General features: G+C 36.9%; 1 protein-coding gene and 1 long non-coding RNA gene across 2 annotated transcripts in view; one reads left to right on the plus strand and one right to left on the minus strand.

Annotated features, from left to right (window-relative positions):
* Positions 1-1,199: 1,199 nt before the first annotated feature.
* TAF1B (TATA-box binding protein associated factor, RNA polymerase I subunit B) overlaps positions 1,200-15,903 on the minus strand; it is a 45,549-nt gene continuing 30,845 nt past the window's right edge. Inside the window, exons 9-15 of the mRNA XM_068183470.1 lie at positions 12,938-13,085; positions 10,722-10,899; positions 10,372-10,418; positions 7,536-7,626; positions 7,013-7,083; positions 4,862-5,087; positions 1,200-1,838 (exon numbers count right to left, since the gene is read on the minus strand). Of these exons, the coding sequence (XP_068039571.1) occupies positions 1,646-1,838; positions 4,862-5,087; positions 7,013-7,083; positions 7,536-7,626; positions 10,372-10,418; positions 10,722-10,899; positions 12,938-13,085 (954 nt within the window). The 3' untranslated portion in view covers positions 1,200-1,645. The remainder of the gene's footprint in view (positions 1,839-4,861; positions 5,088-7,012; positions 7,084-7,535; positions 7,627-10,371; positions 10,419-10,721; positions 10,900-12,937; positions 13,086-15,903) is intronic.
* Positions 1,837-4,780, plus strand: LOC137470303 (uncharacterized). Its single transcript, XR_010996992.1, has 2 exons — positions 1,837-2,939; positions 4,481-4,780. It is a non-coding gene; the product is annotated as an uncharacterized lncRNA (long non-coding RNA).

Consider the following 15,903-nt stretch of genomic DNA (forward strand, 5'->3'; position numbering starts at 1 on the left):
AAATCTCTTAACACATACAACCAAGTAATAATTCAGTCTCTTTCCTCTTCCCACATTAAGCACAGTTTAGTGCTGTATGGCTAAAACTATGCCTTCCCATCTGCCTCTTAGTCACTTTATAGGACCATTGCTATAAATCCCTGTGCTACAATAACTATTTAAAATACCTGGAAAAGTAAAAACTTCCAACCAAATTGTGTCTTTTGTGCCACCCCAAATCAGGACATCATATTACCTCCTGCCCCTGCTGAGTGAGTGAAGCCTCCTGGTTTGCCAGTATTTCCATGTAACTATTAAAAGTCACTTTTAATAGTCCTGTCTGCCCTGCTTCTATGTGAAATACCACTTTATCACTTGCTCTAGACAGGTAGGGCACATCACCTCTCCCATCATTCACCTGTTCCCAATTTTTAAACAACTTCATGGTTCAAACCCTTCGCAATCTACTCGCTGAACTGATTACCCTCCCAGATTACATCTCACTGAAGCCCTTGCTCAGGGAGGAAGTCATTACTCTTTGTCAAGTCTGCAGGCACCATTTTCTTAGTTATAATAATGCTTAGAAACAGCTGTTGGTTTTGGCTTTGATCAAACAGATTTGGTAATTTCTGTACTTTACTGAGGGTTGGAAATGATGAATTTAATTTCTTTCAGCTGAAAGCAGCATAATTCATCTGGGTATCTACACACCATCTAGGTTCAACATATGTATGTGTATTGTTATGGTGTCCTTCATGTAGTGGCAGCACCCAACTTCATTTACACTTTGTCTGGGACAGTATAAAAACATGGTGCATAAATAGGATCAAGCATGAGAAACTGGTGGAATGGCCAGGACACAAGCTGCTGAAGATGCTGGATTATAGAGTGGTCAGGAGAAATTCATGGCTTTAACAGTAGCCTTGAGAAAGAAGAATGACAGAAGGCCAGCAGTTACCACTGCACAAGAAATAGCATCAGATTTTATACTAGATACAAAAGTATCTGCAAAATCTGTGAAGACTGAAGTGGAAGTGGACCTGAAAGGTGTTAACATAAATGAGAGTCTCAGGCAAACAAGAGACTGGGAAATAAACAGTGTGCAAGGAAATGTAGAAAACAGTGCCAGAGTTGTTCCAGAACAACTGGAATGCCGTTTAGAAATAATAAAGAAAAAACTCACTGCAATGACAACATTAACCAACTGCTTCTTTTATTTGTTAACATAGTATTTAAAAACAAAATAAACATTATTTTCTAGAAATATATTTACTGTCATACAATGGTAGGTAAAAAAATAGGTATTTTAATTGCAAAATCTCACAATGTAATTAGATGCTAATGTCATGTCTAGTACACTCAAAATATGTACAATTATGCCCCAAAAAATGGTAATTTCACAGCTTCCTGTTGGCTCAGATGTAAATTAATGAAATAAATGGTCATTAACAGTTTCCTTGGCAGTTTCCTTTCCCCGTATCAGTGACTTAAATTATAGATAAAATGACACTAAAACTGAAGTACAGTAGTAGATCTCAGCACTACTATCTTAACAAAAAATGTCCATGAGACAAAAGAATCAGTGTAAGTTTAGATATAATACCATGGTTTGGGATCCAACCAACTAATTCACATGGGTTTAATTACTGGCAGTTTTAGGCCTTTTTTATTTCCTTAGCACTGTGTTGTATTTTAGTTTTTTACAGAGTTTTTTATTAAAAAGTTTGTGTTCTATCATACACACCTCATCATGGATATAAGAGGGCTGAATCCTCAGAAGAAAAGAGAACAACCTTAGTACAAAATGGTAACTCTGGGGAAACTCCACTTCTCTGTAATGAGCCAGATGACCACACAACCTGAAAAGAAATGGGGAGAAAACAAAAGCCCTAAATTACAAGTGCATTTAGTATTTAGCCAGCATTTATATATTAAACTGTAATTAGAGACAAACTTTACACTCCACCAACAGCATAAATCATGATTCTAGTTTACAGTGTTGATTCCTGTGAAGTGATCCACTCCTGCAAAACCATGAAGTGTAGGACTGAACCAAGGTATCTTCAGAGCTGGTGCAAACACACTAAGAAAAAGCCACTATAGCTTCTTGCACTATGAATCAGGATCTTAGCCAGCCAGGCAAAGAATACATTCTTTGCCTTTCAGGACGAAACGGAATCACTGTTTGTTCTTCCAGCTTTTAGCAAATGTAGCAAAGTATTAAAATTACTACCTCACCCTATTTTTCAAATTTCTAAGACTATCGAATTCAGACACCTTAGGCTCTTTACTCCGTCCTCCTCTCTCCACAGGGTTTCCCTCTCACCTTCTGACACTATGTCATGGGATAATAACCCATTCATTTCTTGTCCATTGCCTTTGTGTGCTAAATACACATTACATGTCTAGAAACAAGAGAGAAAAGCTAAGTCAAGTCAATGGAGTAAAATAGGAAACATTGGAGCAAACACTGATGAGGTCAACAAAAAGTAATTAGTGCTGTAGCAGCCTTCTGCTTCATTATTTTGTAGCTTTTGTGGTCAAAATGTTAATGAAAATGACTAGGTGATTTTACTGATGATGTACATAACAAAAATAGCAGACTAGACTTGCTGGTAACAAGTGTCAGACTGAACAAAAGATGACACAGAGGACGATCTGCAGAGAGAGTTCTGTAAACATGAAGTTCAGCAACTTAGGTTGGAAAACCACTAAACTGGATAAGGCTCAAATTTAGTTTAAAATATGGCAAAGTTTCAATTTTTAAATAAAAATACTGTATATTGATATGGAGGTTCAGGTGCTATGTTCACCTATAAACCAAATACATCTTCTAACTCACTAGGTAATGCCTTGGGATGTGGAGAAGCAGTTTAAAATGTTCCCTGTGTCTGATTCAGAGCAGCTGTCTTAAATATTCACCAGAACAACGACTGGGATCTGTCTGTCCCAATTTACAGGTAAGTGTGCTAATTACTAGACTATAAAGTCATTTGCTCACTCCCTCTGGCCCAGCAAACATTTGCATTTTACCTCAAACTGGAGGAACAGCCAGACCCATCCTAAGTGCCAGGCAAGCTGCACTTCAGGGAGCATGGTCTGTTCAAAGCCTCCCCAAGTCTGGCACACTGGGAATCTGGAACTCGGTCTGTCATGCCATACATCCCATCCTCTGCCCTACCTCACACCCTCAAAAGCATTACAACATTTTTCACACTCTCATCACATATAGAATTATACAGTCTTTGAGGTTGGAAAAGACCTTACGAACACTGAGGACAACTCCTGTCACCTAAAGACTTAGGTGTAATAGTAAATAGTTAGATAGAATATAATAAATAGAATAATAGAAAATAATAAATAGAATAGCAAATCAGTTTAGAAGCCAGTTTAAAACAAAGTTTTATTTTAAAATGTAAAAGCATTTCACCAATCATTTGACTGATCTCAGCTTTGCTGGCACTCTAATCACACTTTAGTCCCAGGAATAAAGCATTTTAGCAGTCCTGTTAGGCCATCCTGATTTTCAGAGAAAGGGAATTTGTAAGATTTTTTTTAAGTTCTGTTCTGCATACAAAGAGGATAAACCCTCATATCTGAGGGAGTAGATGTTGTTTTCCAATGTTAAGTAAGTGTCAGATGTATACTTAACTACTTGCATTGCAAATGATATAATGGGAAATTTAACCGGTAAGAATTTAAATTCAAATCTTGTTTCGTGAAGGTTATGACAGTTTGCCATTAACATTTTAATATATTACATATGAAAATGCAGGTCTAAAAACAGATTTTGCATGGAAGATTATTCACACAAACATTCACCAAAATATCCACTCATTCAATGTGTACATAAGATTTACGCAAATCTGTGGTCAAAGGATTATTACCTCTACTCCCTTTAAAAAAAAAAGGAGGTTCTTATTCATACAAAAGAATGAATCCATATAACCAAACCTCTTGTAATGTAACACTGTGCTGACATTATTCCAGCCCATTTATGTCACTGTGGGTATGTGAAAAGTAACATGAAAAGGAAAATAAAGATAAGCAAATAAATCCACCGAAAGACAGAAAAGACTGCATACTTGTAAAACCCAGTTATTTTCAAGGGGAATGTAATGTTTTAAAATCAGGACCATATCACTAAGACTGCAGAGGGGCTTCTGATCTCTGAATACCATTACAAATTATATACCAGATAAAGATTTCACATGTTACTCAATAGACAAATGAAATCTCATTTCACATGAATGTAACCCAACCTCCTTCCAAAAAAACACTTTCCAATAGCATACACAAGAAATTCAGGAGAATCCAAGCCAGCTACAGAGTTGCTCTTCTTCACTGATACTCGCCAGAACATTCCTTTTCTGGAATAGGGTTTCATAATACAACCAATAATAGAACCAAAATCTGGTATATGATCCAGAAGTCATTGTGATTAAGGCCATCAAAACATCAGTATAAGGATTTAGAAAATTAATTTTCTGTGCTTTTTCAGAGGCCATGGAGGAGAGGAACGGGACTGTTTTTCCATTCTCTGGAAAGCTGCATCACAAATATTTTTATAAAACACTGCAAAGAAATGAAGTGAGTATTTGCCCCTAGCTGCTACTCTTGCCATGTGACTCTAGTTGTTGATTTTGTCTCATCTCCTCTCTTCTCATAAGCTCACTTTGCTCAGTCTGCATGTTACAGTTTGTCTACTCACAGTCCGAGACTATCCATTCCTCACACACCCCTTTCTAGAAATGACTGTAACTGTGTGTGAGCACATAGCTGTGCACACACCCTGTATTTGTCATTTGCAAAAATATATGTACAGGACTTTACTTTCAGGAGAACTTTCCAAAATGTATTTAGCAAAAATGTGAATACTTACTTCTCATTGCATAGTTTAACTGTACACAGCCAATAGTCAGGGTTCATGGCTGTCAGTAAACCACGTTTCTCTTGCAAAATTCCCTTCAGGCTATGCCCATGAAAACAACTCCCATCTGTGTTTTCTTCAGACCAACTTAACTGAAAACTTGAAGGATTTGGCTTTTCAGCACGTTGCACTGAACCAGACAGCTTGCCAAACTGATTTTGTAAGTTCACAACCATTTCTGTGCAAAGAGAAACAAAAGAAACAAATGCAAAAGTATTAAGTACCAGAATACTGTTTAGAAGTGATTAATACAAGAAGAAGATGGGGTATTTGTGCTTTTTGAATTTCTTTTTTTTTTTTAAACCTCTACATGAAAGACTGAGAAATCCTGGAAGTCTCTAGGTTATCTCTGCCACACTCTTTACAGGTTTTAGTGAAACATTTTGAAACAGAATTCAAAATGCCATGTCTTTTATACCTGATGCTATTAGTAGTGGGGCACTCTAAAACATGCCTGCAAGTAAAACCTGTAAAATCCATTTGATACTGCCAGGATTTTTATGCTGACAGGAAGCACATTCATGCACACATGGATTCAAGGTTAAGCTTTTCACGGTGCAAATTTCACCTGGTAAAAAACCCCAACAACAAAAAAAACCCCACTTTTTCACTGCTGCTAGTGGATGAATGACAAACTTTCCCTAAGTTACCGAGACTGAGAAGGGAATGAAGGTATCATGACGAATCCACATATATTGTATGACTGCCTATGCCTCGTTTCTCTAGGATAAAATGCAAGTTAAAAAACACTGTTGGAGCTTTAACTTCTTTTTATGAGCTGTATTTAAATAAATTCATTAATGTATTGAAGAAAAAAAAAAACACAGGAAAAAACCTCCTAAAATAATCCAAGGACTGGGAAGTTTCTCTTTCAAGACAACACTAAAATCTATGATCAAAATCCAAGGTTTAGGAAGGTTTCTGAAAATCTGTACCTGGCACATAAGTGCTCTAGAGCACTGTCTCTATTATGGTACATTTGTTTTAAGATGAATCCTGCCCAGTTGCAACTATGTGGTATTACTGCTCACAACATTATGATAAAGCTCTGTAATCAAAGTGGTCCTCTTCTAGCTCCAAGAGAAGCAGAGATAGAAGAGGAATCTCTTTTCCCACAAATGCAGGAATTAAAGGGCATCTGTGTAAATAATCAGCTTGAAATAAATACATCTAAACATGGTTTTCCATGGAACATGACTGGACTGCAGGATCACCCCAAGAGGATTTTGAAGACTAAGTACTTAAGAAAAACCCACTGCATTCTTGAAGGAGAAATCCAACATGCATAATTCAAACCAAATAGGATTATACAACTTGTTTAGAAGTCCCTGAACCAGTTGCTTCCAGAAACTGAAAGAGCACAGAAAAGGAAAAATACCACTTGTCACACTTAATATCTCTCTCCAAATACCTGCTGCTTTCTGGATAACATAAAATGTAGAATGAAGAACTCCAGATCTAATTTGGCTGAATAAAATTCTGGTTTTCCTTATTTCTGCAGACAACTGGGGTTTTGTTGCTTTGTTTCTTTGCTTTTATGACAACACAAACCCCTGGAACTTCTCACAAGTACTTCCAGATCTACTAAAATGCAGCAGTTGTACCTGCGTTCTGACCACATACAGCTAGCTACGCAACTAAAGCCCTCCTTGCTTTCTGTAGAGGATTGCAAGAAGGAGTGGGAGAGAAGAGGGACATGCAAGATCTACTAAAGGACATACTGGGATATTCATAGCGAAGCATTCAAGAAACTAAAGGAGGAAACAGACAGGAAAGCGATGGAAGACCAACAATTCACGAGGAACAGTGATATAAAGGCAAAGTAGAGAAGATGAGGATAAGAGTGCTCCTTCTGAGACATGGTTCAGTAGGTTGTTAGGAAGACTGGCAAAGGCAGTTTCAGTTTGCATGCTTTCAGTGCATGTTTGAAAAATTCCAGCCACAGGTTGTAAAACAGTACTACATTAATTGTACCCAGAGATGAAAGAGAGGAGACAAAATATTTTAAGATGTAAATGTTATCAGTCACAGCTGAAGATCTTCTATGATGGGAAAAGTTGGAGCAGATTTCTGTGTTTCTGGGAAGAAGCAAAGTTTACTCACGTCTTCTCTTTAGAACTTTAGATTTATTTTTGACTGAATAAAACAATGGCTTTTCACATCTCCACAGATACCTACCAGTAAGAGACATAAGAATTGTTAACAGAAAGAAAGCTGGACTTAATGAATAAATGAGTAATGACTTATTACAAATACTGCTGAAGTTTTAAATTTAAATCAAAATAATCTAGTGTTTAGTGCTATTAAAAGCCACTGGTCCTCCAACATATAAAGGGAATGTTTTTCTGAGTAGGCAAACCAAGGCATATTAGCCTAGATCTACTGTAATCAGTTAATTGTTCAGCTGTATAAGCTATTTTTCACAGTAAGTGAGCATTTAATAAATAACCTGGAAAAACATTATGAGTGTAAACAGAAAGTTAAGACAGTGATTTAATCATTCTATTCACTCAAACTTGGTCAATGGACATGTGGAGCAAATTTCTAACTTCTTTTATTTCTGTAGAGACGAGGAGTTCATGCAGAACTGTCTACCTTAAAAAAGAAGTACTTAAAAACCTCTTACTTGGCTCTTTCTTCATCCAATTTCTTTTGCTCCACATCCAAGGAATGTTTTACCACCTCATACCACTTCTTGAACTCAAAATATGGGCCCCCTGAAAAAAACATACACACTTTAGTTTGGGAAGAAATGAAAGAAATGACAGAGAAGGTGGTCTCCAAGCAGTTAGACTGTGCATCTTGCACCTGTATACAAACTACCCTGAATGCTATGTGCTTAAAGAAAACACACTTGATCGAATAATTCTGTAAAAAAGAGAAATGCAGAAATGAAGTGAAAGAACACTATGTCATAAGAAGTGCAAAGAAGCACCGTATCTTAGATTTCATAGGTTTAGCACAAGTCAAACCTTTTCCCTCTTTTCTGGAAAGGTGAGCCTAGAAAGTACCTCCTCTCTACCAAATCAACTAGTTCTCCACTGTGTGGAGTGGCCTTCAACTGTTTCAAAGTTGAATTCAAGGGATTAATGGAATTATGCATCAAGCTTAAGTTCAAACAAATAAAACCTTAAGAAGCTCAGATGCAAAATTTTACATAGTTTTATCAGCTCCCCACTGTCGATCCCACTACCCATGAAATCTTACAGGGTTGGAAAGATAAAACTAGACAATGGTCTTCACTTCATATCAGCCTCTCATGGTTTGGAGCACAGGAACTTCACTTGTTGATATGTGAACAAGTATTTGCCAGCACACGCAAAAACATAAAGACATAGGACATTTTAGCAGCACCTTTATCACTGATCCTCCAAAGAAGCTCAAGGCTGAAGCAGACCAACTGGGTACAGTAAGGAAAAGAAGTCCAAACAGAAATATAGTGTAGATTTATATATTTAAAAATAATCAACTCTTATTCCCCGTGGGTGGAATATCTGCATTGTGAATTAACCAGACGTTGCATTTCCCCATGGCCTGAGCTGCACTGCATGCGATGTTTGCGTCATGCTCGGCTTTGCCAGCCAGCTGTTCAAACTCTCCTGAAGGTGAATATACTGATCTTACAATCAAACTTATATACCTTTTTATTATTTGCATTTCTGCTGTTTGTATTATCCTGCCTCAGAATGTCTAGATTCTAAAAACATAGATGGTCACAAAAAGTAAGAGACACATGAAAGGAACAAAGACCCCTCAGCAGTCCTTGAAATTCAAAGGTCTGGATACAACTTCTTTTATGAGCTCCTGAAACCCCGAGGTTTAAGTAAATACTCCTAAATTGCTGGGAGAGCAGTGTGGGAGGTGGTAGACATTTGCGTTAAACTTTCTATGAATTATTAAGCATCTGTCACATGCAAACCCATTGTCAGAGATATGATGGTACACTGTAATAACCCTTTACCTGGCCAGTACTGCTGGTTTGATGTTCATGTAGCTGAAGTGACTGGAAAATACACAGCTCTGATATACACATACAAATACATCTATATATATCTCAATCACCTTTAATTTGAACAAAACCCATATTGTGCAAGTGTGCAGTCCACAGAACACACAGTTGGTAACTACAACTATCTATTGTACTGCTTCCAGTGTGACTTGAAGAAATGTAGGAGCTGAAATACTATTTTTTAATTAAAAAAAAAAGGACTAGAGAATGGATATTTAAGTTGAGAATGGAGTCAACATAAATTGAATCTTTAAAATTTGGTATTAACCATTATTCATTTAAGCACTCTAACTTTGGGAAAATGCCAGAGGCAGTTTTGAGCTCTGGCACTGATCAGTTATCTAACAGACAGTTGTCCTCTGCGTGGCTGCTCACCATCACCCCGACATCTTAAGCACAGAGACAAAACAGAGCATATGGATCATTTGCACCAGCAGATTTTAAAGTAAAAAAGTGGGCAAAGAATGAGCTGTTAATTCCCAAGGGCAATGAGACTTGTTAATAAGGGAGAAACCCCATTAAGACATTAATGAGCCTCAGCTTGTAAAGCAGTTGCACAACTCCCCACTCCTGTCACTATCATGTACTTCAAGTTTTCAAGGGAAGTAAAAAGGAAAAGAAAAAATCCACCATAAGTTTGTGTATCCACCTGAATATGACCGGTTTTAGTTAACAGTGATGACTGTCTCTAGTTAAAGCAGTAATTGAGCTCACACATGACTAACACCATAATTTTATTATGGACCTAAATTTTAAACAAAGCATCAGAAGGGTCAAAATGACCCAAAACTGGATAAAAAGCCTAACAGATAAACCACTGTAACACATCTTGGATCTTATCTTCAACTGTGATTTGGATTGGGCCATGGAATATCTTCCTGAAGATTCCTAATCTTTGATTTGGTCTTTCTGCCCTCAAATAACCATGTTCACACCATTATCTTCTCCATCTTAATTGCTGCTAGCTTTTCCACACTCTCTCAGGATTATTTGGACTAAGAAACTAGATTACATCTGAAATATGTTACACACTAAGACATTTTATTTAACAAGACTAAACAAGTTTGGATTTTATCATAAATGTGGTTTGATGCCCCTAGTAAGTATCTGCTATTTATGATCAAAGTGTGCTCCCTTTTCACGGCATATCCATTCATCTCCACCTACCACACATAAAACTCTAAATCAAGAGGCAAACATGCACAAGCAGAAGCAGAAAGGCACCCAGCAAAATGTGTACCAAACTCCCCTATCCCAAACAATAAGAATTGTGCAGGTACACTGAGGCCATTTTACATGAACAGGATCTACTCTTTTTTCCAAATAAAATTTGCCCTTAATGAATAACAAAAACATATTTTCATGATCAATAAGAAAAGTCTTTCTAACCCTGATTGCAAAACTGTTTCATTTACAAAATCGTAACACTGCTTCTACTAGAAAATTTATGTACCTTCTGTGTTATTTTTATTTCTTTCTTCAGCAAACTCTGAAAGTAACCTGTAAAAAAATTTTAAAAATCAGGCTGTGTTGTAGATCAAATACTGCACCTTTCACATGAAGTTCAAATACAATGGACAAAAATGACATCCTAATTTTATTCCAAGTATCAGATAAAACCCAACGAATTTTAAAAGTAACTAATATTTCATGTCTAAAATGCCTTCAAGTGTATGGTTTAAGCTACTGAACTCAATTGAAATTCCAACAGTATAAATTTAACACTAAAGAAAGAACAACTGGAGACAAGCATTTGCACCATTTGAAATTTGAGAGTTGCTACAGATTTGTCTGTACACTTACCATTCATAGTGATCATCTAATAAAAACAATAATTTGAGCACAACTACAATAACTGCTGTAGCAAGAACATCATATTTCACTTTTCTTGTTGACTTATTTCCAGGCATAAGAGTCAGGAAATCCACTTCTCCAATACCAATCTTTTTCACCACTCGACAAGTCCAATTATGCAATTCATCTGATTAACATAAATAAAAATATAAAATGTTAAGACAAGCTAGAAATATTTTAACAGTGCAAATATGTTGGCCATTTGAGGAAAACACTGCTTAGATCTTTTAGGACCATTTGACAGCCATATTTTTTGGGCTGAATATTATTTTTGGATACTTTAAAAAATATTAGGCAACCTTCATGTGCTTACGTGGAAAACACTTGTGACTTATTATATATTCATATGGAGAATAAAAAAAAAATCACATATTTAATAGTGCTTTGATGTTACTTGAATAATGTAGTGAGATCATCCTGAACATTCTTGTGGGAAAGCCTATTGGAAATCCACATAAACGTATTTTCAAAAAATCCCCAAAAGCAAAAAACTTGTGACAAACTTTTTTCCTGCATGTTGACTAAGCACCCATGGCAGGAATCAGCCCTGCACAGAGGAGGAGCAGGGCTGGTTGAAAAGAAGCTGGCTGGGCATGGCGAGCAGTTTGGTCGTGGCAGGGCAGCACTGGCTGCTCCCCCAGCAGAAGCTGCTGAGCTCTCCACGCACGGGCCGTGCCAGGGAGATCCAGCTGCAGCTCCACAAGATACACAGCAGCCTATCTATACAGGCTCTTATTACTCTGCTTATTTTTCACAGATACAAATCCCCCAAATTTCTCACCTTTCCTGTTCAGCAAGAAATACAGGAGTTGATTACATCATCATCAGATTCCACAAAGGTTAGCAATGTATGACTAAGTACAACCTTAATCCAGCTGTATTTATACCCTCTGCTGCTTACAAAGAGTTCAGTAGGAACTCGTTTTTAATCCTCTTGCACATAACAGTAAAAGTTAAAAAAAAAAGTGGAAACTAAATTTTCTTATAAATACTAGAAGCATATTTAGCTTTATTTCAGATACATAAAATAATCTCTTTGTGGGTATTTAGTGTCCTTTAACACTCCCAATTCATTAGTTTTTTTTAGGAGTTGTTAGACAACAGCAGCGGCCCTTTTTCAATTTTTTAAAAAATGCTTATACATGATAAAAATCTTAGTTGCACGGAAAAGGACAATTTTCAAAGAGTACTTAGCTTTGCATTTCTCTGTAAAAGATCTGAAAATAACAAATTTGCAGCCTTTTTTCACTATATGTAAAATAATGTAATCTTCTATGGGACCACAACACTGGCGTAAAACTACAAAATCAGAATTACTACTCCAGAATTTTAGCCATACACCTGTTGGTTATCCTCTCTTCATTCAATTGTGAGTAAACAAAAAAACTAACACTTTTATTCATTGTAACTAATTGCAAAATAACACAATAACTCCCTCCCCTACTATGAACTGTTGGAATGTTTTGAGAAAAAAAACTTTACAGGCCATTTGTCTGTGTAATTCATCTTCAGTCACAGTGGTATTTGACAGAAAGTATGGTAACCAACAGAGAGTTCACTACTAGGACATACTGGTCTTTCTTTGACAAGTCAATATTCATGACTTAATTTTAGGATAGACCAAAAAAGTCAATACTTATGCTATATATGATTTCAGAACTAAAATATAAATCAAGTAAGACAGAAGCTGATCTGTTACACACCATCAATTAATATTAAAATAAATAGTAATATACAATATTATATAATACACAAAATATATTCTTTGTTAAAGAATGTACAGCCATTATTACATATGAGAATTTCAGAGCTAAGCAATCAGGTCCCAACTACATGAATCATTTAGCTGAAGTTAATGTATCATATGAATTCAACAGGAGCCTCTTAGTTCACATGGATACTGAAAGATTTAAAATGAAGTATCCACTCCACAGCCTTATAGAGCCAACATCGGAGTGCCTCTGCATATCTGGGCCCATAACACATACTTTAAATGTTTGAGGAAGGTGCTCTCTATAGAAAGAATATCTTTCAGTTCAAGCTGAAATGGGAACAAATTTGAAGGAAAAGAGCAGGCACTTTTGAAGTAGTAATTTAAGCCTTTTTGCTAGAGTTTACTAAACCATAGAAAAATTTTATCAGTTCAGGCTAGGGAAAATATTTACCAGGTAAATTAGCTTCCATCAAGTACTTCATGCACAGCATGTCTGGATGAAGAAAGCAGCTTTCTGTTATATCTGGAAAACGAGGCAGGTCTAAAAATGCTGCAAGCTCATGCATTTTGTTGAATACTTCTTCATATACAGGCCACGACTGAAAGACAGGGTTAGAGGGGTTATACATTTGCTCTATTACCATAGTTGTTAATTATTTAAAATTACTGATGTTAAATTCTGAATTGTCTGATACAGGATTATTTATACAGATTCTTTTAGCACACTTTGACTAAACACATGTGCAAGAATGGAGCCAGATTGTAGTACTGCAAAGAGAAACATGTGCTAGCTTTAAACCCATTAAATATATAAGGAACAAATAGAAAGTTGCTTCAGATTTCCCACCACCTCACCACCTTTCTTGTGAAATGCCCATTACACATCCAGATGCTCCAAAACTGAGAGCTTTGGGAAAAAGCCAAGAGAGATGCAATTGAAGGTGAACTGTCTAAAGAGCTAAGAGGTCAGAGAAGCACAGAAGGTGGAGGCTGGCAGGGACTGCTTGAGACCACTGTGTCCAAGCCTCTGCTTGGGTCAGCTCAATCAGGCTGCCCAGGACCACGCCCAGTCAGATACTGAAATCTCCATAGATGGCAGCTTCCAAGGGTTGTTGGAAATCTGCTCCAGTGTTCCACCAACTCCACTGTACAAAGGAAAAAAGATTTTGTTTTCCCTTACATTTCAATGGAATTTCTTGTATTTCAATTTGTGCCCATTTCTTCTCATCCAGTTACTGGACACCACTAAGGAGGATCTGGTTTCGCTCCTTTGCACCCTCCTGCAGGTACCACATCACACCTGCCCTGAATATCCTCCAGCTCCAGGACGAACAGTCACAGCACTCTCAGCTCCCCTCATTTGTCAGGCTCCACTCCCCCATCTCCACAGCCCTTTATTGGACTCACTCCACTGCATTCACGTCTCCCTTGTACTGGGTAGCCCAGAACAGCACCCAGCACTCCTGATGTACCTCACCAGTGCCAAGTAGAGAGGAAGGAGCTCCTGCCTCCCTTGAGGACTTGTGCAGTCACCAGAACTGCTCAAAACTTATTGATAGTGACTTTGCAATGACACCAGCCAGCTGCCTCAACACTTGTGCAGTATCTCATCACAGCCTGCGAACCTTCATACATCCACTTCCTTCACATATTCCCTAAACTGCTTCTTTAAAACTGAGGCAAAAAGAACAACCATCACTTTAGCCTTCTCCTTGGTCTTTGTGACCACATTCCCATTCAGCACCAGGCCCACATCCTCTAGAACCCTTCCACAGAAGCTTTCATGTTATTTAGTTAAAAAAAAAAATCCATATTTGCATATTTATTAGTGACTATAAATCTGAAATTCTCTTTTTGAAACCACTGGCTGCATGGGAAAGTTCTCTCAATTTGTACTGAGGCTTGCTGCTATAGGAGACTATAACTTACAGAAAGATTTTGACATGTTTATTCATAATGAACTCAGCTGGACCTGAAGTTTGCATAAGTATGGATGTAAGGTTTGACCCTCCTTTCACAATACCTGAGGTGATTCATTAAACATTCTTAATTTTCTACAGTTAAAATGATTACTTGAATTTACCTCTAAAAGCAACAATTTCAGTTGTCCAGGCTACTTTACCATTTTAAATGTGTAAAAAGCAATGATTTTTCTGCCTTAGCCAGGGATTTTTCTAATTCAGCAAAGCACTTCGTCGTGTATTCATATTTTATAAAGTCAATTTGTAATATGGAACCTTCCTTTAAAAGAAACTTAGCAGGGCTTTATACTTTGTGCACAGCTTCAAAACTTTCCTGAACAAGAGTGAATTCAGGCTTCTGCTCTTTTTTTGGTTCAGATTACAGAGTACCATGTTTACAGCAAGACATGATGTGACCTAATGTAGTTTTATTCAATAATTTGCCTTCATTTATTTTAATATAAGCTCTGTAGCCAATGCTCAAATTTTGTTTTGAGTGATTACCAACATTACACTGTCTTTTTTAAAATTATTTCCCCTCAGACTGCAGTTCAGACTTGCATGAACACATGCTTAGGCAAATGAATAATTCTGCTGTCACCTACTATTACACATGTAACTTTTTGTAACAGTTAGGAAGTTGTATCATGTTCATTATGGTTTCTAAACAGTGTTAAAATTGGCTTAGACTGCTCCAGGACTATCTTGAGAAACAAGAAAAACTCGCACTACCAGAGTTCTGCAGGAGACCAGGCTCACAGTACTTCCCATTCCTTCTAAAAAGCAGTGCTAAATTGAATACCAAACCAATCTGGGAACAAAACCTGAATTATATGTAACTTCTCTTGAGTGTACTGGGAGAAAAATTAAAGTCCCACATAATTCAAATAAGAACATTACATGAATACTATTCATAATTAGATAGCAAGGAAAAATGCTTTCCCCTAATGAAAAGCAGTTGAATTAGTAGCTTCTTAATAATATATCACATGTGAAAATAAATTAAGACACTGGGAATTAAGTAATTTGAAGCATTCCCATTCTCAAACATTAAACTATCACCAATGGAACTATCCAAAGTCTGATCTGACACTGAGCTACTTTAAGGAATATAGATCTTAACTGGAGGACTCCAATAGACACCTTTATCACTTTTTACCTGAGCTTCTCTCCCTGTACCAGGACAAGGAGACAGCTTTCCTATCCTAGGTATTAGTGAATCAAACTTTCTTCCCTCTGCCCAATATCTACTTTGGTTCAAAGCTTTTGTTTGCAATTTACAGAAGGCAATTTGGTTCTTTTTCAAAATGTCTAGAGAATGCTCTGCTTTGCAATGCCAACCAATGCCTTCCTTTTTCTGAAGGTAAACAAGTGGTATAAAATCTGCAAATAAAAATTAAGACTGAGAGCTACCACTTGGATTATTTTAAAAACAGTGTTAACAGACAAAAAACAT

The sequence above is a fragment of the Anomalospiza imberbis genome, chromosome 3 (assembly GCF_031753505.1).
Source record: "Anomalospiza imberbis isolate Cuckoo-Finch-1a 21T00152 chromosome 3, ASM3175350v1, whole genome shotgun sequence".
NCBI lineage: Eukaryota > Metazoa > Chordata > Aves > Passeriformes > Viduidae > Anomalospiza > Anomalospiza imberbis.